Source organism: Pollachius pollachius (assembly GCF_949987615.1).
Source record: "Pollachius pollachius genome assembly, chromosome: 2".
Taxonomy (NCBI): domain Eukaryota; kingdom Metazoa; phylum Chordata; class Actinopteri; order Gadiformes; family Gadidae; genus Pollachius; species Pollachius pollachius.
The window spans coordinates 30,236,979-30,260,557 of NC_136935.1; the positions used below are offsets into that span (position 1 = coordinate 30,236,979).

The 23,579-nt window shown below is 46.5% G+C and overlaps 1 protein-coding gene across 1 annotated transcript in view; it reads left to right on the forward strand.

The window, feature by feature from the left end:
- Positions 1 to 20,719, forward strand: part of LOC307092166 (receptor-type tyrosine-protein phosphatase delta-like) — a gene marked incomplete at its 5' end in the record, with an annotated part of 70,351 nt that extends 49,632 nt beyond the window's left edge. The window contains 16 exons of the mRNA XM_079759070.1: positions 704 to 715; positions 1,302 to 1,414; positions 1,525 to 1,566; positions 2,011 to 2,108; positions 5,075 to 5,198; positions 8,253 to 8,428; positions 9,200 to 9,223; positions 10,891 to 11,010; positions 11,440 to 11,594; positions 13,906 to 14,191; positions 17,062 to 17,240; positions 18,058 to 18,184; positions 18,580 to 18,705; positions 18,965 to 19,119; positions 19,405 to 19,540; positions 20,546 to 20,719. Coding sequence (XP_079615196.1) covers positions 704 to 715; positions 1,302 to 1,414; positions 1,525 to 1,566; positions 2,011 to 2,108; positions 5,075 to 5,198; positions 8,253 to 8,428; positions 9,200 to 9,223; positions 10,891 to 11,010; positions 11,440 to 11,594; positions 13,906 to 14,191; positions 17,062 to 17,240; positions 18,058 to 18,184; positions 18,580 to 18,705; positions 18,965 to 19,119; positions 19,405 to 19,540; positions 20,546 to 20,614 — 1,942 coding nt within the window. The 3' untranslated portion in view covers positions 20,615 to 20,719. The remainder of the gene's footprint in view (positions 1 to 703; positions 716 to 1,301; positions 1,415 to 1,524; positions 1,567 to 2,010; positions 2,109 to 5,074; positions 5,199 to 8,252; positions 8,429 to 9,199; positions 9,224 to 10,890; positions 11,011 to 11,439; positions 11,595 to 13,905; positions 14,192 to 17,061; positions 17,241 to 18,057; positions 18,185 to 18,579; positions 18,706 to 18,964; positions 19,120 to 19,404; positions 19,541 to 20,545) is intronic.
- Between the last annotated feature and the right edge of the window lie 2,860 nt (positions 20,720 to 23,579).

Here is a 23,579-nt window from a genome sequence, read left to right on the forward strand (position 1 = left end):
GAATAGGTCTCCCGACGTAACATTATAAAGTTCCAAAAAGAGTAGAGTACCTAGCACCATCCTCAGAAACAGTGTACCGACAGGCGCATTCATCCGACAAAAAACATTAAGGAACACTAGAACTAGCAAAAAGGACTGAGCTGTTGCAACAGGCTGCCACTCATGCGGCGCCACGAGCTGAGTTAAGGGAGCGATTGAATATATATATAGAGAGGGAGGTTTGGAGTGTTTAGACAGATGGATAGAGTGTAAAGAGATAGGGATGAGGGCATGTATGGTTCTGAAGGAGCTTTAAAGGAGACACAATTAGACACAAATATTTGGATTATTTTTGGGAAGAGTGGAAGTGTTGGGGATGTGTGTTATTGTGATTGCAGGAAGAGGGATGAGGCAGGGGGTTCGGTACTGATTCATCCGTGCATTATTATTAAGTAAAGAGACATCTGCATTGCAGCTTTTCATGATTATTTTGATACAGATGTTGTGGCTAATGTAGTCCATAATATACCAATATGAATAAACATATGTACATGTGATACTTTGAAGCCCTAAAGACAATTTCAACCCTTGATTTGCATTTATATTGACAAATCCCTGTGTGGGAAAAAGAGCATTGGATTTCCTGCTGCCGTTCTGTTGGGCGCTCATGTTATTCTTTTCTATCTTTCCTTTGGTGTGTTCCTGCCTTTATTCACGGATCCAGCAAACCTGACAGGTAAATAAACTCTGAGCCAATGTTTTCCTCTGCCTTGCACTTTATTCTTAAAAAAAAATAAATAACTCAAGGTGCTTTTGTGGAAAGCTAGGCATAACAATATATATCCCAATGATTTATATATCCCACAAGCCTATTTTCAATCAAGGTTGGCTATACGTTATTTTTCTATACTACACTATACTATACTATGCTATACTATACTATAGTCATCTATATTATGCTATACTATATTAACCGTAACTATACTATGCCATACTTTACATTACTATACAATACTAAATGAACCCATTAGTAGTTGTAGTAGTTTGGCCACTGTTCGGAGTCAACAGGTGTTTGCTGATGTGCAGGTGTTGGGGGATGTGTGTTGGGACTGCAGGAAGAGTGGAGGTGTAATGGGATGTGTGTTGGGACTGCAGGAAGAGTGGAGGTGTAATGGGATGTGTGTTGGGACTGCAGGAAGAGTGGAGGAGTAATGGGATGTGTGTTGGGACTGAAGTAAGTGTGGAGGTGTTGGGGGATGTGTGTGTGTTGTGATTACAGTAAGAGTGGAGGTTAAATGGGATGCGTGTCGTTGTGACTGCAGGAAGAGGGCTGAGGCGGAGGGCAGGAAGGGCAGCTTCCCGTGCAGCAAGGCCATGTCCTCACACCATCCCACAGACCCTGTGGAGCTCCGCAGGATCAACTTCCAGACCCCAGGTAGGCTGAACACCCCCCCTGGGTGATTGGTGTGATCCGACAGCTCTTAGCGGTGCTTGTGGTAGTTCTTTGGACTATTGATTAATCCTGATGTTGTTTCCCTCTTTCAGCCTACCGAGTATCAGTGTACCGCGGTTACCGGCGGTTGTCAAGTCAGTTGGCTTTAGTCTGCCTTCGATCCTCAGCTGGGATTGTCTTTCTTTCTTTTCTTTGACATGATCATGCTTTCTAACAATCTTCATTCCATCCCATCAGGAAGCGATAACAACAACGCAGCCTGTAACATCAGAGCTGAACATATTCAACCGTCTGGCTCATGATTAAAACATCTTTAGTCCTTCATGGCAGCAGACATGTGCTGTGAGAACACAGTTCATCTGCGTGGGCAGCTTTCACCACAGACTAATAGTCCCAGACCTGTGCAACCCTGGGACACAACATGGTCACCTAACAAAGTGAAACACTTCTCCATTTGCTTTCTTTCCGCCGGCCATGGAACCAACACTAAACCACATCTCTGCAGACCAGCCTGACTTTGAAGTTTCACCTTGGAAGGTCTGAATTTTTGATCATTTCCTCTCTCTCCTGCTGGGCAGGTATGGCGAGTCATCCCCCGGTGCCGATCTCGGAGCTGACCGATCACATCGAGCGCCTGAAGGCAAACGACAACCTCAAGTTCTCCCAAGAGTATGAGGTACGGCTGCACTTTTCCTCCTTCCCGATCAACCGTATTAAGGGAAGGAGTCGCACTGCCCTAGTTGTATCACATAACCAGAAGATGCTAGTCGAGATTGGAGAAAAAGGTTTGTTTCCTTTTATTTTGTCAGCTGCACTTACAAGGTGATGAATGGATTGGTGAACACATTTCAAATGGCAGTCCGCAACAAAGTGGGCTTGCAGTTTATAAACCAACGTTTGACATCGATTGCTATTATAAAGCGCTCACTCACCTTGTAAACAACACAACACTGGTTGCCCATCTCACATGGAGTTTAGGTTGTGAACTCAAATAATTCAAAGAGGCATCTAATAGGGACCACTTGAATACCAAAAGAAAGGAATAGGAAGGAGGTTTTCAGATCACTTCAATCCTATTGTGCATCCATATTAACGGATAAGAAAGCAGCCCATAACTAGCCCTCCCTATCGTGCTCCTCCTTTCTTGTCGTCTTGCGGTTAACAATGTAAATGTAAATGTCTCCCAGTCGAGGGGCCGCTTCCCGACAGGGAAATCAACGCTGTCGTTTCGAAGCGCTGCCTTCCGCAGATAATTCAGACCGCCTTTTTTTTTGTGGCAGGAAAGAGAATTATGGAGGAGATACAGACATGGCAATAAAGACGAGAGAAAGGCAGGGAACGAGAAGAGAGCTTTTTTGATTTGTTTTCTCAAGTTACTGTGTGGTGGGGGTGGTGGTGGTGGTGGATTGGAATGGGGATGGAACGGGGAGGGCTGTAGTGGAGGGGGTATGTTCTTCTAGGTGATAACTGTTCCAGAACACGTTGTTCTTAACCAGGGACCTTAATAGCTACTACCAAAACATTTATTTCATTCTCTGCAGCAACGGTAGTTTCGGTTGCACAGAGCTCTGTATATCCATTTGAATAGGGAAACAGGCATTTTGCTCTGCCCCACAACTGAATTCTGTTCACACCCATGGCCGCAGGGAAAAGGCTTTCGGACCAGACTGACTGCTAATTGGTCAGTAGAAGAGAGACAACACAGATATTGTTTTGGACAATTACATATAATATTCAAAAAGAGAGAAAGGGAAACTGTTACACGATGCAAAGAGATTTGAGAAATAGGAGGAAGGACGTTTCGGGGAGAAAGACGTGTGTGGTAGGGAGTGTTTAAGCGAGAGGGAGGGATAGAGAGAAGCCACATTTGATTGTGGTGTGAGTTGGGCCCACTGTGCCGAGACACACATTCTCTCTGTATGACTGTGTGCTTTGTTCAGAGCTCAACCTCCTTAACAAGAAGAGAGGGAGGGATGGAGAGACAGTGAGGGAGTGAGAGAGGGAGATGGGTGTAGAGCAAGAGAGAGAGAGAGACCAGTAATGATTGTGGTGTAATAATTAGACACACATGATGATGGGCAGTGAAATGAAAGCATGCACACACAAACACATACACACACACACACACACACACATGCATACATTTATTCACATTAACACACACAAACTCAAACAACCCTGGTATTTTTCTCCGACCTCACCATAATTATGTATCGTAAAATATTCACAATTGCTAAATGGCTCTGGTATTCACTCTGCGTCCCTCTTCATTGACAGCCCCATAATGACCTCATGTCTGCTTACAGTGCTGCACACACTCTGCAATTACCCTCTGCAAGCTTAATTTGTTGCTCCAGCATGAACATCCCTTCATACCCAGAGGAATTTAATTTCATATACTCTTCATAGCTCCCCGCTCCCTGGAGTGGCTGGTCAAAGCAGGCGCCTGCATGTTCTGCATTCTTCCGTGTCCCAGCGTGTTCACTAGCAAAAGAAAAATAAGCAAATCCTTTTTGAGTTTAGCGCCGCTTGGTTATCTGTCAACCAGGCTGTGATTGTGTTGTTTTGGTACAACAGAGAGATCCGACAATGACTGTGAGCGCTGCTCCAGGGTACAGCCCCAACCTCCCATTATTTTAGAGACAAATTGCTGTAGCAACCTAAAGGTCACATTTTAAGAGCTGCACAAGATCAATGCCGGGACTTAATCTTCCTCTATTTCCTTTAAAATGGGAACTTCTTATCTTGGCCTTAGCCTCAGCACAGATCGTGATTTGACTAGAAGGAGTGTCCACAGCAGCTATGTTATAGATGCTGCACTGTAGCGATCAGACGCGATCTGCTGTGAGCTGGACGGTGGCGGTAAAGAGACGATATGCACCCACAACCTTGGCCTGTGGCCGGTGAAGGACGCTGCGCTGTGGTTGCTAGGCTACTAAAATACTCAAAGTTTCAAGGATCATATTTCACGGCACTAGTGAGACGGGGGAAGATGAGGATTAAGTAGAACCGTGGGAGCACAATCAGAGCTGCCGAGGTGGTGGCCCCCCCGGCACTGTGTTCGGTCCTCTGTACAAGCCATAGACATGAGTTCATATAATACTAAATCCAGACTGACCGGTGATTCATAGCCTCACAGACAGTTCTAATTTCATTCATCAACGGCCAAATGGTATCAACGGCCAAACGGTATTTTCATTTCATGTGTTATCCTCCAATCCATCACTTAAAGCGCACGAGGGAAAGCCAGGAGGAAAACAGCTCCCCTTACACATCCCTCCCATGAATGAAGCCTAATTCACTCGCATACACATTTACATTTAGGCGTTTAATGCTTTTATCCAAAGCAACTTCCAGGTGATGGCTGAGAGCAATCAAAGCACACACAATCAATATTGGAGCGACTACTAAATGTTAAGTGCTGCTTGGCCGAGTTTCCAAAAACATTTAAATAGAGTGCATGGTAGCCATAAGAGTAAGTAACAAGGGTCCATGTTTGATTTCTTTTGTTCGTTGTTTTCCAGCATTCAAGCGCTTAGGACTCAATGTCACTCTTGCATACACAGCCATAGAAATACTTAGCTTCAACTTGTTTCTTTTGCTTTGACCTTTAACCTTTGTGGTGACGCTTGTGTGTTGCAGTCGGTTGACCCTGGTCAGCAGTTCACGTGGGAGAACTCCAACCTGGAGGTTAACAAGGCCAAGAACCGCTACGCCAACGTCATCGCGTACGACCACTCCAGGGTCGTCCTCGCCAGCATCGACGGTATGACCTCACTTACACTTACTACACTGTGTGTGTGTGTGTGTGTGTGTGTGTGTGTGTGTGTGTGTGTGTGTGTGTGTGTGTGTGTGTGTGTGCATGCGTGCGTGCATGCGTGTGTGTGTGTGTTAGAGCGCAGAACGGGCCCCATTCAGTCCAAACCTGGCCCGCGTCATTAAGATATATATGTCCGAGCCCGGCACAGTTAAAGTAATTTTTTTTATAATTATAGTAATGACACGTTTACGTTTCTACCATGAAAGCATGGATTTATTAAACGAATGCAAGGCATTCTGGAATTGTCAACCGATCAGCGCAACAAGCGCGCGTTTACTGCAAGCACAAGAGGCTCCATCATAACTTTATAAATTCGCTAACTGAAAAAATCTGACTGTCCGGGGCTATTCTCTAATTTTTCCTTAATTTCTCCTTAACGTCCTCCATCGCTCGCTTGCATTGCGTTGTCACATTTAGTAGTCCCTGCACGTGAGCGTGCGCTTGCTGTGTGTCACGTGTGTGACACGTGTAGAATATGAGCGATGTATGGCTTGTGTTCCATTGTCACAAGAAGACTGGGGAACGCGCGTGCAAAACAGTTTTAATTATTATTTTTTTAAACTGCTTTTGCATTTTTTTTTGCATGTCTGTCTGCATTCCTATTCAAAGATGAGATTGTAATATGTACTGAATGAATGAACAAACAGATAGATCTAAGACAGAGCTCAATGCTTGTATTAGAAAGATAAGCCTGGAAGCAAAAAAATATCATTTGAACACAATATATTTAAATTATAAAATGAGTACTTACTTCCTAGACTGGATATGCAGACTTCCACCTCAGACAAATCTAGCCACCTGTCACATGCCATATTTAGATTATAACCTCTTCTTACTTCAACAAATTATGTATTTAATTAAATCTTTCTTGTTCACTAAATACACATAATTATACAAATCCCGTGTTCCTAAAATGGCACAAAAAATAGGAAAATAGTGCCCAAGTTGAGCCTTCTGGCGTGTGTTGTGAAGCGCGCCCAGCCAGCTCTGCTGGGGAGACCACCTGAGGCAAGGTAACTGGCAGCCTCAGTATGGAGAGGGGGAGGCTGTGGGAGGCCAAGCCCAGACAGATGAGCCTTATCTGGGCAGAGCAGTCCCAACACCACCCCCGCTAGTCCTGGAGCCCAGGCTGTCTGTCTTTTACAGAACTCCAAAAAAAAAACTGCATATGGGCTTCCACATATCCAAATTAATCGGAATAAAACATACACAACATCACGGGCACAACGCACGCTCGTGTCAGATACACAGAAATAGCCCTTTTCTGTAGTTTCTCATTTGCTAATACATCACCCACAAAAACTGCCAAGACTGCATAGCTGCTAGCCGTGTGTGTGCTTTTGTATTTGTTTGTGTTTCTGTGTACATATGTGTATGTGTTTTGTGTGAGTGTGTGTGTGTGTGTGTGTGTGTGTGTGTGTGTGTGTGTGTGTGTGTGTGCGCATGAGTTATCTGCAAACTGCAGAGTGCCTTTGCTGTGCAATTAAGTTGCAGCATTTCAGAGCTTTTAGTCCAGCTGTCTCTAGACTACGCTTGATCAACACATGTCTTAAGCTCTATTCACAGCCTGGTCCTTACATCTAAAACACCCTTCTGTCAAGTCCTACCCATGCTCTGTGTGTGTGTGTGTGTGTGTGTGTGTGTGTGTGTGTGTGTGTGTTTGTGTTTGTCTGTGTGCGTGTTTGTGAATGTGTGCAAATAGACATCTGCCGCCGACATATAAGTGCCTTGCCCGTACATTCTGTAGTGTGGGTGTACGGACTGCGTAGGCTTGCAATTGATTGCTATGCTTGGGATCAATAAAGTGTGTGAATGTGGATCTAGTAATGCAGAGTCCATCCAGCTGTGCTTGCTCAAAGGATCTGCCAGCCCACTCTCAGGGTCCTCCTTGTGTGGTGGTGGAGGTGTCGGTTCCTCTCACCTCCCTGTGTGTATAAACTGTCCTCACATAGATCCAAGGCTGGTTAGTGTCCCCGTCTGGCAGAATTAGGTCACGGCAAAACCCTGTGTGCGCTCGCGTGCGCGTGTGTGTGTGTGTGTGTGTGTGTGTGTGTGTGTGTGTGTGTGTGTGTGTGTGTGTGTGCGCGTGCGTGCGTGTGTGTGTGTGTGTGTGTAAGGGTGTGTATGCCTGTGTGTCATGGTGTGTGTCTGTATGTATTACTGTGTGTGTGTGTGTGTGTGTGTGTGTGTGTGTGTGTGTGTGTGTGTGCGGGTGTGTGTGTGTGTGTGTGTGCATTCTGTCGCTGTGACTCAGTGATTTTGGGGATTATGGTATTAGGCCCTCAGTTGAGCAGGACAGATCATAAATCAAACACATGCACAAACACACACACACACGCACAGACACACACTCTCTTAAATAGGGAAGACTTACAGGCAGGTTTATATTCAAGGAGACTTGTCCCGCGTAGACTCAGGTGAGTCCCATGGTTCTGTTAGCATTCATTATAAGGCAAGGCCGCTGAACAAACACCAGAGTACACCCAAGAAATCATCCTCACATGGTCCCTGTCCCTTATGACAGTGGAAATTGAATTATCCATAGGGGTCGTAAATTGTCATGAGTTGGGATGCAGACATGGCATAAATATCCTGCAGAAGGAACATGTTGCTGTTGGGTTGTATCAGAAATTTGTCACTCAACTGGACACACTCTCTCTGTATTTCTCTCTCACTCTCCTCTCCATATCTGTCCCTCTCTCTCTCCATATTTCTCCATCTCTCTCCATCTCTCTCTCTCTCTCTCTCTCTCTCTCTCTCTCTCTCTCTCAATTTTTGGCCTGTCCCATTCTTCTCCACCCAACCCACCCTACCATCCACTTCCAACCATCCCCCTACCACCAACCATTCATCCAACCTGTTCCATCCATCAACCTCCACCCACCCATCCACCCTCACCCACCCACCCTCACCCACCCACCCTCACCAACTCACCCATCCAACCCACCTACTCAACCCCAACCTCCACATATCTGACCCTGATCCACTGTCACCTTGCAGGGGTGCCAGGCAGCGACTACATCAACGCCAACTACATCGACGGCTACCGCCGGCAGAGCGCCTACATCGCTACGCAGGGCTCCCTGCCCGAGACCTTCTGTGACTTCTGGAGGCTAGTGTGGGAGCAGCACACCGCCAACATCATCATGATGACCAAGCTGGAGGAGAAGTCACGGGTGAGCGACACCAGGCCACAGTGAGAGAGAGAGAGAGAGAGAGCGAGAGAGAGAGAGAGAGAGAGAGAGAGAGAGAGAGAGAGAGAGAGAGAGAGAGAGAAGATAGCATGGAGGATTGCTATATACAATGCAATAATATGCCGTTGCACAGACCTTGAAGGTGAACTGTCCTGTTTAATAGTATAGTCCTTACAGGGGAGTGGGCCATCTTACACTCGGAGTTAGGAATCTCTATTATCATTTTTGATAATATGTATATATATATGCACAACATGATTCCTGATAAATTGAGTCTTTATCAGAATTTAAACTATTTTATTGACCTAATATTAATGTATATTTCAAATAGATCACTACTATCAATACTAAATAAAATGTTATTATTTAATTTAAATGTATAGGTAAACTGCAGTAAATGTAACTGAGTATACAGACAGAGATCTATACACTTACAAGTATTTAACCTCTCTCAGTCATTTAGAAAACAAATGGTTAATGTGATGAAAGCTCTACCAGTTAAATATGTTTGGGCTGTCAGAGGTATGTGATATGAATAATGAATGAACTTCTATCTACATGACCGAATACCATGTTCATTCATGCCATGTGAAGAAAAGCATAGATGCATATAATATTTATCTGCATCTATAAATATACATACATATATGTTTTCTTATTAACCGCGCTCCTTTTGCGTATGAGAAATCTATGTGTTGAAGCTTTGCATTTCAACTTTTCCAACCGTCTCTGTTGTGTCTGTTTGACCCTCAGATGCCCTCTTTTTTCTTCTCTAAGGCAAGACCCCTTCTCCCCTTTGCTATGCCTAGTGTACAGCCTCCCCTCTCCGCACATGTCTCCCTACTGTACCTCTCTCTCTCTCTCTCTCTCTCTCTTTCCCTCCCTGGTCACCCATCACTCCCCTTTTCTCTTCTGCTTCACTACTTCCTTCTCTGTTCAAAAGCTTGAGTCACAATGTTGGCTTGTGTTGAAGCTCACCACAAGTCGCCCACGGTTTTCACTGTACTGTTTTAAATGTTCACCCCATGGCTCTGGAGGACACGGGGCCCAAGAGAGTTCACAGCCCGGTGAACTCTAGTCTCCTCACGCTCCTTACCTTTTGATCAGGGGGGGGGACTTCCAGACCCATTCCCCGCTGTGTAGTTCAGATGTTTCAGTTTCAGGGATGCCCCCGTAATGTGGTACAACTCTCACAGCAAGGAGCACACAGACAGATAGGACCCTCCTCTCTGTTCGTTGCGTTGCTTTCATTCAAAGACCAATAACAATTACAACCTCCCTCCACACTAAACCAAACAACAAGGCTTATTGCTTGGGGAACCGCAACCGCTTCTTACCAGTCGAAGCTAAGAACGCGGTCACGTTTTAATTAAAACCCACTCAACGGTTTGCCACTGTGTTTGCACCCACTGTGGCCACAGATAATGTGTTGTGCATGAGCCCCGCGAGAGATGCTCATCCACCGCCTTATTGGGTCGAGCCCATTTGAAACCACGGGAGGCCGAGGTCGGCTTAAGATTAAAGAGCAGCATATATACCAACGTGGACTCCTCTCTGCACACGAGGGGCTGGGTGCCGCGGAGGGCTCCGGTGGTGGTCAGGCCTCCCCTCCGGTCCCCTCCAGGCCCACTCCGCGGGTCTCAAGGCGCGCTGGGAAAGTGATGGTTGAAACGATGTAATTACAGCCCTTATGCGCCGAGCCAAAACGCATAATAATACCCGGTCTGGAGTAGGGGAATGCAGAGCGAGCCTCAGCTGAGCTCCTTGCAGTCTTTGATCTGCGGAGCGGAGGGATCAGCACATAGCGTTTGGTTTGGCCTGATTCTGCCAACCTCCCCTCAGATCCCCCCCCCCACTCACCCACCCATCTGCAGGGATTTATTCCTCCCCTCATCACCTCTGGTCTCTGAGGCTGAACCACGGGAACTACACATGTACCGCCTTTGTACGGGCCAACTCAATGTGTTGCATCAGCTAAGCATGCTGGCGTTTGGTGTGATGCGTGGTTGTTTTTGGGAGGGGTTGGAATAAAGGTGAAGGTATAGCAACCAAAGAATTATGCGAAAAAATCAACAATATTCTCAGCAGTTCCTCTAACAAAAGCAGATTCAGTTCAATATGAGGTCATGTTTCACAGTTCATTAGGCAGCAATAGCCGCACGGGCCTCGTTCTCACACACTGTTTGTCGTAAACAAACTTACCTTCCAACACTGGTCGCATGAACACTGTTCGTACACACTTGTTGTTTGTCACAAGCCCCCATGTCTGACAGATCGAATTCAATATGGATTTTCGCCAGCTCACTTTCACAGGCTCACACATGCGTTTGTCTTCGTCTGATACACACACACACACGCATGTGGATGTGTGTGTGCCACGCGTCCACATTTGAATGTGCTCTCTGCATCCTAACCTGGGTCTGACTGGTCCTCCTCCTCCTCAGGTGAAGTGTGACCAGTACTGGCCGACGCGCGGGACCGAGACCTACGGGCTGATCCAGGTGACCCTGCTGGACACGGTAGAGCTGGCCACCTACTCCGTCAGGACCTTCGCCCTCTACAAGGTGGGACGAACACACAAGGGCTTTATAGGGCGTCTGCTGCGCTTTACGGCTTATGTCAAGTTCTTCAGAAATGTGTCAAATATCAGGATTAATGTATATTAATAATATTTGTTGGATAGTAAGATTACTAATACAATAATGTATCAGTTGGATATTAATAAATTGCTAATACAATAATGTATCTGGCGGATAGTAATGGATTTCTAATACAATAATATATCTGTTGGATAGTAAATAGATTGCTCATATGATAATATATCTGTTTGATAATAATAATTTGCTAATAATAATATTAGATTTGTTGGATTAACATAAATTGCTAATAGCAGTACTATCCCAGTTATGATGTAAATTGAGCAGTGCACCAATGAACCCTCACAGTAAGCCCAACACTATCCTTAGGCTGTGACCTGTGACCTCTCTCTCCAGAGCGGCTCCAACGAGAAGCGGGAGGTCCGCCAGTTCCAGTTCACGGCCTGGCCGGACCATGGCGTGCCCGAGCACCCCACCCCCTTCCTGGCCTTCCTGCGCCGCGTCAAGGCCTGCAACCCCCCAGATGCCGGACCCATGGTGGTCCACTGCAGGTGTGTGTGGGTTGTGTGTCGCCAACACATTGAAGACACACACGTGTGGCGATGTGTGTCTTCAATGTGTTGGAAAATGTGTGTATATTCATGTCAACACTAGCATTGCTTAAAGCTTTATCTTAATACAATATATATGTATTGAGAATTGTATTGTTTAATATTTATAACTATGTAGTACTATTTATATATATATATATGTTTATAGATAAATACAATATATCTATATATACACAGCATGTCTCACAGTCAATAGGGGTGACACAGTTCACTGTTCTCCATGCCTGCGTCCTTTCAATGGTGTGATTTTCTGCGCCTGCATAAACACAATTGAGTGTTATTTGCGGTTTCCAACAAGCAGCGCTGTGTTTTCATAAAATGCCCAGATGCTCTCTGATGAGAGTCAAGTCTCCCTGCGCATAAAGACGCCTCTCCTGGGGCTGGAGCTCCACAAAACGACCGGCCCATTATGAGAAAACCCCAAAACCTCCCTGCTGGCTCCCTGCACTCACATTCCTCCCCCAGCAGTGGACGAGACAGACACAGCCAGCAGTACTGAAACAGCCACGCCCAAAGCACCCCACACACACGCATACGCACATGCACAATCACACGCACACATGCAAACACACATGCACAGATGCAAACACACACATGCACACGCGCACACACACACATGCACACACACATGCACACATACATGCACACACGCACACACATGCACAAATACACATACACACATATGCAAACACAAACATACACACACACACACACACACACGCATGCACAAACACACATGCACACTCACACACACACATGCATGAACACACACACACACCCGAGTTGTTGACTGTGTTCTGTGGACCTGGTTCCCAGGTCCGGGGGGGTCCATAGGTTTCTAATGACATGGGTTGTGTTCCAGGCAGCGGGGGGGAGGGGTGTGTAGGTGGAATATTCCAGAGTTCTGGCACGCAGCGAGGTGTTTGGATTGAGCTGACCTGGAAGAGACCGCTACAGCGAGAGAGAGGGGATAGAAAAGCAGGAAAGGGAATTATGAGCAAATGCTGAGAAGGAGGAGAATCCGATTCGTCTAGGTGTACAGGGAGAACGAGAGAGCGTGGAGAGCTGGGGAATTAAGCGATGATGGAAAATGGAAAGGCGGAATACGATTGAGGACAGTATAGTGCGTGTGTGTGCAGGTGGGGGGAAGGAGGTCGACCCTAGGCCACATTTAATGGAGGTGATGAATAGAAAGGGAAAGAGTAGGGCGTGGGCTGGGAGGTCTGAAATGTAAGAGACAGGGAGGGAGGATAGAGTGAACCTGGGCAGGACGGAGGTGGAAGGGCTAGCAGGAGATGGGATCATCATAATCTACCTACAGCCGTCCGATGAGGTATCTAACAGGATTATCGCTCAAATTGTATTATCCCCGGCAAGAATCTATCAGGACGCGTCTCCCTGTCTATCGACCAGGGCCTGGACTGTATCACTCTGTGGACCATCCTCTCACCTACCAACCCAGCAGCACACTTTACACCCAGACAACATGCACTCAGGTTCACCATTAAACAAACTATCTCTCTCTCTTTCTCTCCTTGCTTTCTCTCTCTCTCTCTCTCTCTCTCTCTCTCTCTCTGTATATATATATTTCTTCTCGCTCTCTCCTCTCTCTCCTTTCTATCTCTCTCTCTTTGCCCTCTTTGTTCTCTCCTCTCTCTCTCGCTATATATATTTCTCCTCGCTCTCTCCTCTCTCTCTCTCTCTCTCGCTCTCTTTCCTCACTTTTTCCTCTCTCTCTCTCTCTCTTTCCTCACTCTCTCCTCTCTATCCTCTCTCTCTCCTCGCTATCTCTCCCTCTCTCTATCTCACACTCACACTCACTGACGAAAGCGCACAAACACACACATGCAAAACACACACATAATGTGGCCTCACAGAAAGCTATTTATTCACTTGTAACAATGTGCTTGGTCAGTGGCTTTTCACCATCCGGGCACTAACACAGCAGAAATGCGAAGTGTTTGGGTGGGCAGTTAATCGTATTATATTTCTGGATGATGTGTCGATAGCAGAGGACAATATCCTGAAGGCTTCGTGAGAGTCTGCTGACCCATCATTCGTGTCAATTATAATATGGCGGGCTCAAAATATTGCTGCCTGGCGTCTTTATGATACGTTTATGGTTAATGGACGATAGGTATTGGATTTGTCTCATTTCATATCCTGATTTATTGTTATACATCGGAGGACATTAGCAGTCTTTGTTTATGTCTTTGTTTACGTCTCTCTTGTTTTGCCCCGCCCCCCTCAGCGCCGGGGTGGGCCGTACCGGTTGCTTCATCGTGATTGACGCCATGGCTGAGCGAATCAAGCAGGAGAAGGCGCTGGATATCTACGGCCACGTGACGCTGATGCGCTCCCAGAGGAACTACATGGTGCAGACGGAGGACCAGTACGTCTTCATCCACGACGCCCTGCTGGAGGCTGTCACCTGTGGCAACACCGAGGTGCCGGCCCGCAACCTCTTCTCCTACATCCAGAGGCTGACCCAGGTGGAGCCCGGGGAGAGCATCACCGGCATGGAGCTGGAGTTTAAGGTGAGGCCTGGAGCTGGAGTTTAAGGGGAGACAACATGGAGCTGGAGTTTAAGGGGAGACAACATGGAGCTAGAGTTTAAGGTGAGGCCTGGAGCTAGAGTTTAAGGGGAGACAACATGGAGCTGGAGTTTAAGGTGAGACAACACAGAGCTAGAGTTTAAGGTGAGACAACATGGAGCTGGAGTTTAAGGGGAGACAACATGGAGCTGGAGTTTAAGGGGAGACAACATGGAGCTGGAGTTTAAGGGGAGACAACATGGAGCTGGAGTTTAAGGGGAGACAACATGGAGCTGGAGTTTAAGGTGAGGCCTGGAGCTAGAGTTTAAGGGGAGACAACATGGAGCTAGAGTTTAAGGTGAGGCATGGAGCTAGAGTTTAAGGGGAGACAACATGGAGCTAGAGTTTAAGGTGAGGCCTGGAGCTAGAGTTTAAGGGGAGACATGGAGCTACAGTTAGAGTTAGGGTTAGGGTTAGGTGAGTTGTTTTGATGGAGTGTGTAGATATATGTGATAAAAAAAGGATAACCATATTCCACTGCCAGCGTGGAAATATGCAGAGATCCGATCAGGGGTTAGGTGGAGTCCATCAGTTTGGAAAGCTGGGAGTGGGTCTATCGAGGGGGCGAAAGGTTGCCTTTAAATCGACTGAAAAGCTGAGTGAGTTCTGGCTTGAAACAACGGTGTACAAGTGTTGCAGTAAAGTTACAGAACAAAATAAGACAACAAACCAAGTTGCAGTTTGTTATATGACCTGGTGAGTTCCAAAGCCGTTTTATATGGTGGGAATCTAAAGGCAGAACGTTTAATGTACCACTACGTCCTCGGGGAAGTACATAAAGCAAAGCGCAGGAAACGACAGAAACAGGTGTTCGTTTATCTAGTGCTCCTCTGAGCCGCCCGCTCCACAGAAACCCGCCGGCGGCTCCCAGACGGCGCCGCCAGGAAGACTTAAAGCCGATGCATGGTAGATTCCTCTTAACGGTGTGTGGCCTCATCAAACCGACGAGGTGTGAAAGGAAAATAGTGTTAAGTGGACACCTTCGTCCCGTGCTCCCCAACCCCTGCATTCCTGCGTACCCCGATACCAAATTCCTCCACTTCAATGGGATGGCTGCTGGGCCTAACCGAGGCAGGCAGGGGGTGTTTGCTCAGCCGTTGGTCTGATGGGAACCATCTGGTGTACCGGCAGCCCGGGCCACCGGATCCCCTCTCTGCACGGCGCTCCTGGGATAATCTGAATCCCCCCTCTGAGGTCTCTGCACCACCGCCACCGTCATCACCATCATCATCACCATCATCATCGTCATCATCAAAACAACAGGATGGTGTTTCCGCTCAAAGTCTCCGCAGAGCGCGGTCCCGGTACAGAGGGCGGCTTGCACTCCGACCTGGGTGGGTCTGTTTGTATAAGCGTTGACAGTGTGACCGTTAAAAAGTTGAACTCTGGCACGCTCAGCAGCTCACAGTGAGCGCTGCAGGTCATCCAGACAGCGTTGTTGTTGATACTGGTAAAACTGGGATTTCTGTGGTGGACACATGAACTGCTGAACCTCGTTGGTGTGGTGTTCTGCCGCCAGGTCTTTGGCAGAGAGGCTCATAAGAGGGTTGCCTGTGCTTCGTGAGAACTCATTGTTCCAACAAGTCTGCGGTTCCTCCCTGTTCTGTTGGGCTGTCTTCCTCTTTCACCCGCATCGGTCCTCGGGTCACAGTGTGTGTAAAACATTGTTTTCATGGGTAGAAACAGTGTGTGTGTGTGTGTGTGTGTGTGTGTTCTGGGGCTTTTCACTCTTTGTTCTTTGGGTCCTTTCGGTGACGCAGGACCGGCTTTGGTTCACATATGGGCGGCGAGACAACGTGGGGCCTTGTGGTTTCCTCTGCCCTCCCCAACCCCCTCCATTCCCCTCTACCCGACACCCCACGGCCCCCTCCTCAACCACTACCACCCACTGTACACTTTCTTCATCCTCCCCCCTAAAGTTCCCCATCCCAGGCAAACCAGACCCCATCCTTCCCCTCTCCTCAACCCCCCCCCCCCCCCTCAGTAACCCTGGCTTGGAACCGGGGAAATACAGCTTCACTCAGCAGACGTCCGGTCGTGGACTTACCCCGAGCCCCTACCGCATCTCTCAGTTCAATTGTCGATGTGGTTAAGGAGCACCAGAGCTTTAACTACTAACACACACACACACACCTGACCCCAACACAGACAGATGCACACAGAGTCGTGGTCATGTGCTCTTTGTGAGGTGGTCTTCCTCTTGGCCTCCGCCGAACCAGCTCCCCTTCTCTCCTCCCTTCCCTGCTCCTATTTTTATTATTTATTTGTGTTTAATGCTTCTCTTCCGGCATTGTTTCAGTCTCCCCATCCATCCAATAATACTCTGCCGTCTGAGCAGTGAGACCCCTGGATTTAGGGCCTTGTCAATGTGTCTCTCCCCACTGACTCCTTCAGCGTTTTGTTTTCATTAGGCGGCTTAGGGTACTGCGGTTTCCATGTAACTGGGCTGAATGTCGATTTACAAAGACCCCATTAGGACTGCAGTCGTGTGATTAAGGGTTATATAAATACACTTGACCTAATGGAATCTGTTCCTTCTATTGTCTCCCCGGGCCGTACCAAAGCCCCACCTCTTACAGAGTGCGGTCGACAAACTCTTTAGCGTGTAGCTCTGCAGCTTTAGCCTAGCATAGCTGTTATTCTAGCCTAGCATAGATTTTACAGGTGGGAAGAAGCTCATACAGACAGCGCAGGTTTCCGGGGCTTGGATGTTAAAAAAGAGCTTGAAGATGTTGAAAGGTGTTTGCCTTATGTGTCCATCCTCACCTCTAGCAGGCTCCTCCCCCTAAAACCTCTGCTCCTCCTCCCTCCAGCGCCTGGCCAGTGCCAAAGCCCACACCTCACGCTTTGTGAGCGCCAACCTGCCGTGCAATAAGTTCAAGAACCGACTGGTCAACATCATGCCCTACGAGACCACGCGCGTGTGTCTGCAGCCAATCAGAGGAGTGGAGGGCTCGGACTACATCAACGCCAGCTTCATCGATGGATACAGGTCTGGCTTCTGCACGGTGCCTCCTTGTAAAGTGCTGGGAAGTGCATATTTCAATTGAAATATACACTTAAACATCTGATGGTCTCTTGCTTTAAAGGACCTCTCCTTTTCCATCAAAGGTTTTTTTCAAAACCTCTTAAAATAGATTTTATTTTATAGATTTGGTATTCCGGACAGACATAAGTTCCTTTGTTACTTGGCAGACGTAGCATGTCATTTAACAATTATAAAACATGACTCCTTATTCTCTGTCTTTGTTACTAATGTGGCCCAAGCATACTGTACTGTACTGTACTGTACTGTTCCCATCAGTCTCACAGTCTCCCCCTACAATCACATGTTTTAAATCAGAAGTCAGCCGCAAGCTAGCTCAGTAATGCTACCTATTAGTCTATCTCTCTCCATCTATCGTTTAGATTATATTATGCTTTTAATGGTTGCTGTGGTGCTTCATATCCTAAACCATTTCTTCCGCTAAAAATAAATCTGTCCTTGATTATAGCTTGCATTAGATCTATTTTTAAGTGCTCTTTACAAAATACAATTAAGAGATAGAGTCTACAGATAGCATTTAGACAATTCTCCGCCTCTCTTACATTACCTGATTAGGTTTAGTAAATTAATAATATATTAATACTTACTCATTCCCCTGTGTGCGTTTGTGCCTGCGTGTGTGTGTGTGTGTGTGTGTGTGTGTGTGTGTGTGTACACCTGCATGCGCTTGTGTGTCTGTGCCTGTGTATGTGCGTGTGTTTGTGTGTGTGTGTGTTTGTGTGTATGTGTGTGTGTGTGTTTGTGTGCGTGTGTGCGTGTACAGGCAGCAGAAGGCGTACATCGCGACGCAGGGCCCCCTGGCTGAGACCACCGAGGACTACTGGAGGATGCTGTGGGAGCACAACTCCACCATTGTGGTCATGCTCACCAAGCTGAGGGAGATGGGACGGGTACGCAGCTGTCCCTTCAAATACACACACACACACACACACATATATGCACATTAAAGTACCTACACACAACACACAGTCACAAGTGTATATAAACCCTAACACACACACACACACACACACACACACACACTTCTTATTTGCAGATAAAGTATGCTTCTGCTCAATAAAGTAATACACTTCTATCCCCCCCTTGCCACCGGTGGAGCGTACAATATGTTGGTGAATGACTTCCATAACAACTCAGTGCTGTCAAAGTCCTGGGCTGCTGCATCACAGGGACCTGCCAGGGGCCAAACTCAACAAGAGACTGAGAATAAGAGGGTTGTGTGGCTACTGGCTAGTGGTACCAGGGAACAGCAGGGGTCCTCACCGCCCGCTGTGTGTCTCTGCAGGAGAAGTGCCACCAATACTGGCCCGCCGAGCGCTCGGCCCGCTACCAGTACTTCGTGGTGGACCCAATGGCCGAGTACAACATGCCCCAGTACATCCTGCGAGAGTTCAAGGTCACCGACGCCAGGGTAAGTGTGTGTGTGTGTGTGTGTGTGTGTGTGTGTGTTTGGGTCTGTTGAGTGTGTGTGTGTGTGTAGGTGTGTGTGTGCGTGTGCGTGTGTGTGTGTATGAATGTGGGTGCATGCGTGTGTGTGTGTGTGTGTGTGTAAGCGTGTGTGTGTTTGGCTGAGGTACGTGTGTGTGCCTATGTATATGCATGTGTGTGTGTGTATGTATGGTGTGATGCGTGTCAAACAGATCTTTTAACGTTCTGTCCCGACCCTCCAGGACGGCCAGTCGAGGACGGTCCGTCAGTTCCAGTTCACCGATTGGCCGGAGCAGGGAGTGCCAAAGTCAGGGGAGGGGTTCATCGACTTCATCGGCCAGGTGCACAAAACTAAAGAGCAGTTTGGCCAGGACGGACCGATCTCAGTCCACTGCAGGTAAGGGCAGTCTTTATTATAGCAGACATGCGTAGTGCATGCCAAACCTACTATGAAACTAATCGAACCCTAATTCAATTCCTTGATCAAAACTATGTTTATAAGCGCTTTTCGTGCAAAAAGGGCCTCAATCGTTTTGAACTTGTAAAGAAAAAAATATACAAGCATAAACGAGCCGATCAGAACCACAGAAACAGATCCGTTTGAGCAATCAGTGATAGAACCCCGAACAGGGTGAGGGCTGCTGCTGTGTGTCTGACCCCCCCGTCCTGTGGTCTCCTCCAGCGCCGGGGTGGGCCGGACCGGGGTGTTCATCACCCTCAGCATTGTGCTGGAGAGGATGCGCTACGAGGGCGTGGTGGACATCTTCCAGACGGTCAAGATGCTTCGAACGCAGAGACCCGCCACCGTCCAGACAGAGGTGAGCCTGTCTGCCTGTGTCTGTCTGTCTGTCTTTCTGTCTGTCTGTCTGTCTTTCTGTGGGTCTGTCTGTCTCTGCCTGTCCGTATTTCCGTCGGTCTGACTGTCTGTCTGTCTGTCTGAATGTCTGTCCCTCTGTCTGACTGTCTGTCTAGCGTTGTTCTCTGGGTACCAGTTTCTCCTTACCTCTATCTATTGCTCAGTATTTCTTTTCTTAGCGTTATACCATTATTCACTTTTTCCTGACATGATGGCTGGTTGTTTGTTTGTGGCGGTTCATTAGCATGCTGAGCTCTGTATCCTTGATTGCAATTAACGCACAGCGGTGCCGCCCCCCCCCCCCTCATGCTCACACAACTTATAGAGCGCAAATCAGAGAAGGAAAGACATTTCCCTCTTTTCCCTGTAATTTATAATTTATTTTACTGTTATACATCGCACGCACACACACACACATTTACACATTTTTGCATAAACATTTCTTATATATTTCTTCCCTCCTTCTATGTTAGGTTCTATAGCTAAAGGGAAGCCAATCATGTTGTTTAAGCTAGTCCCTGCCCACTGTCAACATTTTAAAGATGCCTTCTCATCTCCGGGTAGACACTTTGTGGGGCGTGTAGCCAGAGTTTCTGATTGATGTTACCTGATCAGCCAACAGGGGATCAGGTGTAACTGGTCACCCATGGAGTAGAGGGCGTTTAACTGATAGAGGGCAGCTTGAGTCCATATTAACATTGTATCCTACGTCTTGAAAACTTTGCGCACTTAAGTTTGGACCAGGATCAATCCACAGCACTTCTATGTAACCCACTATAAAATCAAAATAAGTGTGTTTACGGTTGGCTTTTCTTTTAAAGTGTAAGTAAACCCGAAAGTTTGTTTTCCCAGTTCAATACCTTTTTGTTTGGGTCTCAGACGTATAGTTGTTCCTTGTCCTCCATTCTACATATAACCTGTTTATATTGTATCTAACGGACTGGGTTCTCCTTCTGTCTGCCTGCAGGACCAGTACCAGTTCTGCTACAGGGCCAGTCTGGAGTACCTGGGGAGCTTCGACCACTATGCAACATAAACAGCCCCCAGGCCCGGCCCCTTGCTCAGTGCACTCCCCTAGGCCTGTGTCTGCAGCTCTAGAGAAGTGCACTCGGCATCTACAGGGTGCCCTCCCCACCAACCCACCCCCACCCCGACCCCCTCTCCCAAGAGATTATATCCCCCCTACATCCAGGCGGGGGGGGGGGGGGGGGGGGGGGGGGGGGGGGGAGCAGCCTATCACGCACCCTGACTGAGCACCTCTTCTTGAGCCATAGCCGTCTGCTGGACCAGAGGTGCTGACCTGCACCCCAAAGCCCAGAATCAACCCACCGGTCTTGCTGGACGGGTGCAAGACTAAAAGAAGAATTATAGTAATAAATCCATCATGTTTTAGTTCTGGTTGTGTATGAGAAGCCATGGGGTTGCATGATGATGTGAAGGTCATGATCCACGCAGCACCGGAGTAGCGCCAACAGCACGCGGACCATAGGGGAGTATCTGCAGTACTGGAAGACCGCGGGAGAGCCCACACCTTGTCGCTTGTCTTTCAGCGTGTTTTTGGGGACACCATCTAGAAATAGCTTCGGATCGCATCATACCCAAGCCTCGCCGAGCGAAGCGGTCAGTCAACGGAGAGAGACTTGTGCGGAAGATAAATTGCCAATAGGACACGGACGTTACCCAAACACAAACACATCCAAATCAAAAAAGACTCAAGATGTTGTTTCGTTTTGGAAACAGACTCTCGTTTCCTTCGAGCGGAAAAAAAAAAGACAATATTTCTACCGTACCGTTATCAAACAGAGATGAACAAATACAAAAACACCATTTCAACCTTATTGTCCACATTTTCAGATATAAAGCAGATCTATATGGGACTGGCCCGACGGTGTACCACCATGTTAAACATCCATTTAGGTTTTTAAATATCCCCGCAAATGTGTATCTCGATTTTCGTTGTTGTCGTTTTTTTTACTGACTTTTGACCTTGGTGCTTCACCCACCGGCAAGGTTGCAAAATGTTTTCTTTTTTTATTCTGATGACTTTTCTTTTCCCTGTGGTACTGTTCTCAACGTGTACAATCAAAGTCAGAGTGAACGTGTTCACAGAGCAGTGTTAGCCAACGCCGCCGCTAGCCGCTACACTCGTTTCTACTAGCAAACAATGTACCGCCACACAGACACACACACACAGCGTCGCTACAAATCCTACCAAGCCGTGTTAAATGTGATTGATGTGTGTGTGCACGTTTTTGGCGGCGCACAACAGACACACAACTACAGTGTTAAGACCTGCAGATCCCCCCGACATGTCCCCCAGAAAACACACTCCTAACACGGCTTTTTGTGCAGGTGTAGACCACTTCCGTATTTATATATAACACAAGACAGAAAAGAATGCACAAAATAATAGGTTTTATTAAAAATATAAATATAAATATGTCCAGAAAAAAGATTTTGTTTTTCCAAGCAGGGACGTGGGGGGTGGGAGTGGGGTGGGGGGGTGAAGACGAGTGGGAGGAAGGTAAAGGGCAGGAAGATTATAATTCATTATTGAAGGGCACACAAATTATCTTTCTCACTGGAATGCTCACATGTATGAATTTCCTCTCTGTCTGATTCAGTGTGCAATAAGTAGATGTATTATTAGTAGATATATTTTTGTGTCAAGTCACTAACTACAGTTATATGCCATGATTATGATGTTGATGATGACGATGATGATAATAACGATCTTTTTCCAAACAAAACAAGGGGGTACTGCTCTCTCCACCATTCAATATGACCTCTGACCTGGGAAGTTTATCGTTGTCATGTCACGACGCCAGTCGATGATGTCGTCCATCTGTGTCACATGGAAAACAGCGAATCAATTCAACTACAAACAGCATCTAATACGATTTTTAATTTTAGATTTATAGTGCCTTATATTACACGCCTATTTTGATATAGTTACTTTAAAGGTTTTTGTTGTACGTGTGTGCGTGTGTGTGGCTGCGTGGTTGTGATAAGAATGTCACTGTATGATTTTGTTACGTTGTGTATTAGATATGTTTTGTGTGTTCTGTTATTGCCTGTGAAATAGTTTTATGGGACAATTGATCTGGACTGGTTGTTTGAAATCAAGCAAAGAAAATATTTTATTTCTTTTCATCCATCCAAATCATTTCAATAGTTTCCCCCGAAACGAAAATGAAAGAAAGGGATTGGGAGTAAAGCGTTTAAGCTGTGTCCCTTGCATACTAAACACATTTATCCACTTCTCTTACTGGGACTCTTGCACAAGAAATGTGTATATACCTTTATACGACAACTTCTGTCCGGCAGCCGTTGTTCTCCGACAGACGACCAATGTTGGCAACGACTGTGAACGGGCTGCAGGAGCAAAGGCCACAGTAACTTAGCATGTAGTATTCTAGTGTGTAGAGCTGAATTGCGGTGGTTCTTGTTTGAAAAAGAGCAACATGACAAAGGCACGTTCTTTTATACGCGGCCACGTGTCTACCTTGAACCCTGACATACCTAGACCGTAAGTCATGCAGAGTTTCTGTATCGTTTCTCTGTGTTTGCATCTCCATGTATTTTTCTTTACTGACAAAGGCTGCGAGACGTTTTGGGTGTTAGTGATGTCTGTACAAAGACACAGAGCCTACATAGGGATTTTTATTCTATATACATACATATATATATATGTATGTATGTATAGATATATCTTTGTACATCTTTATATACAGTGTGTGTATAAATATATATATATATATATATATATATATATATATATATATATATATATATATATATATATATATATATATATATATATATATATATATATATATATATTTATATATATTTATATATATTTATATATATAAAAAGATATATAAAGATATATATACTCACAGATCGTATTCATCCATGTGTCACCGTTAAGGGATCCGGTTGTAGTCCTCCCCATCTTACAGTAAGCCCTGTTGTTGTTTTGAATATGCATGGTACCA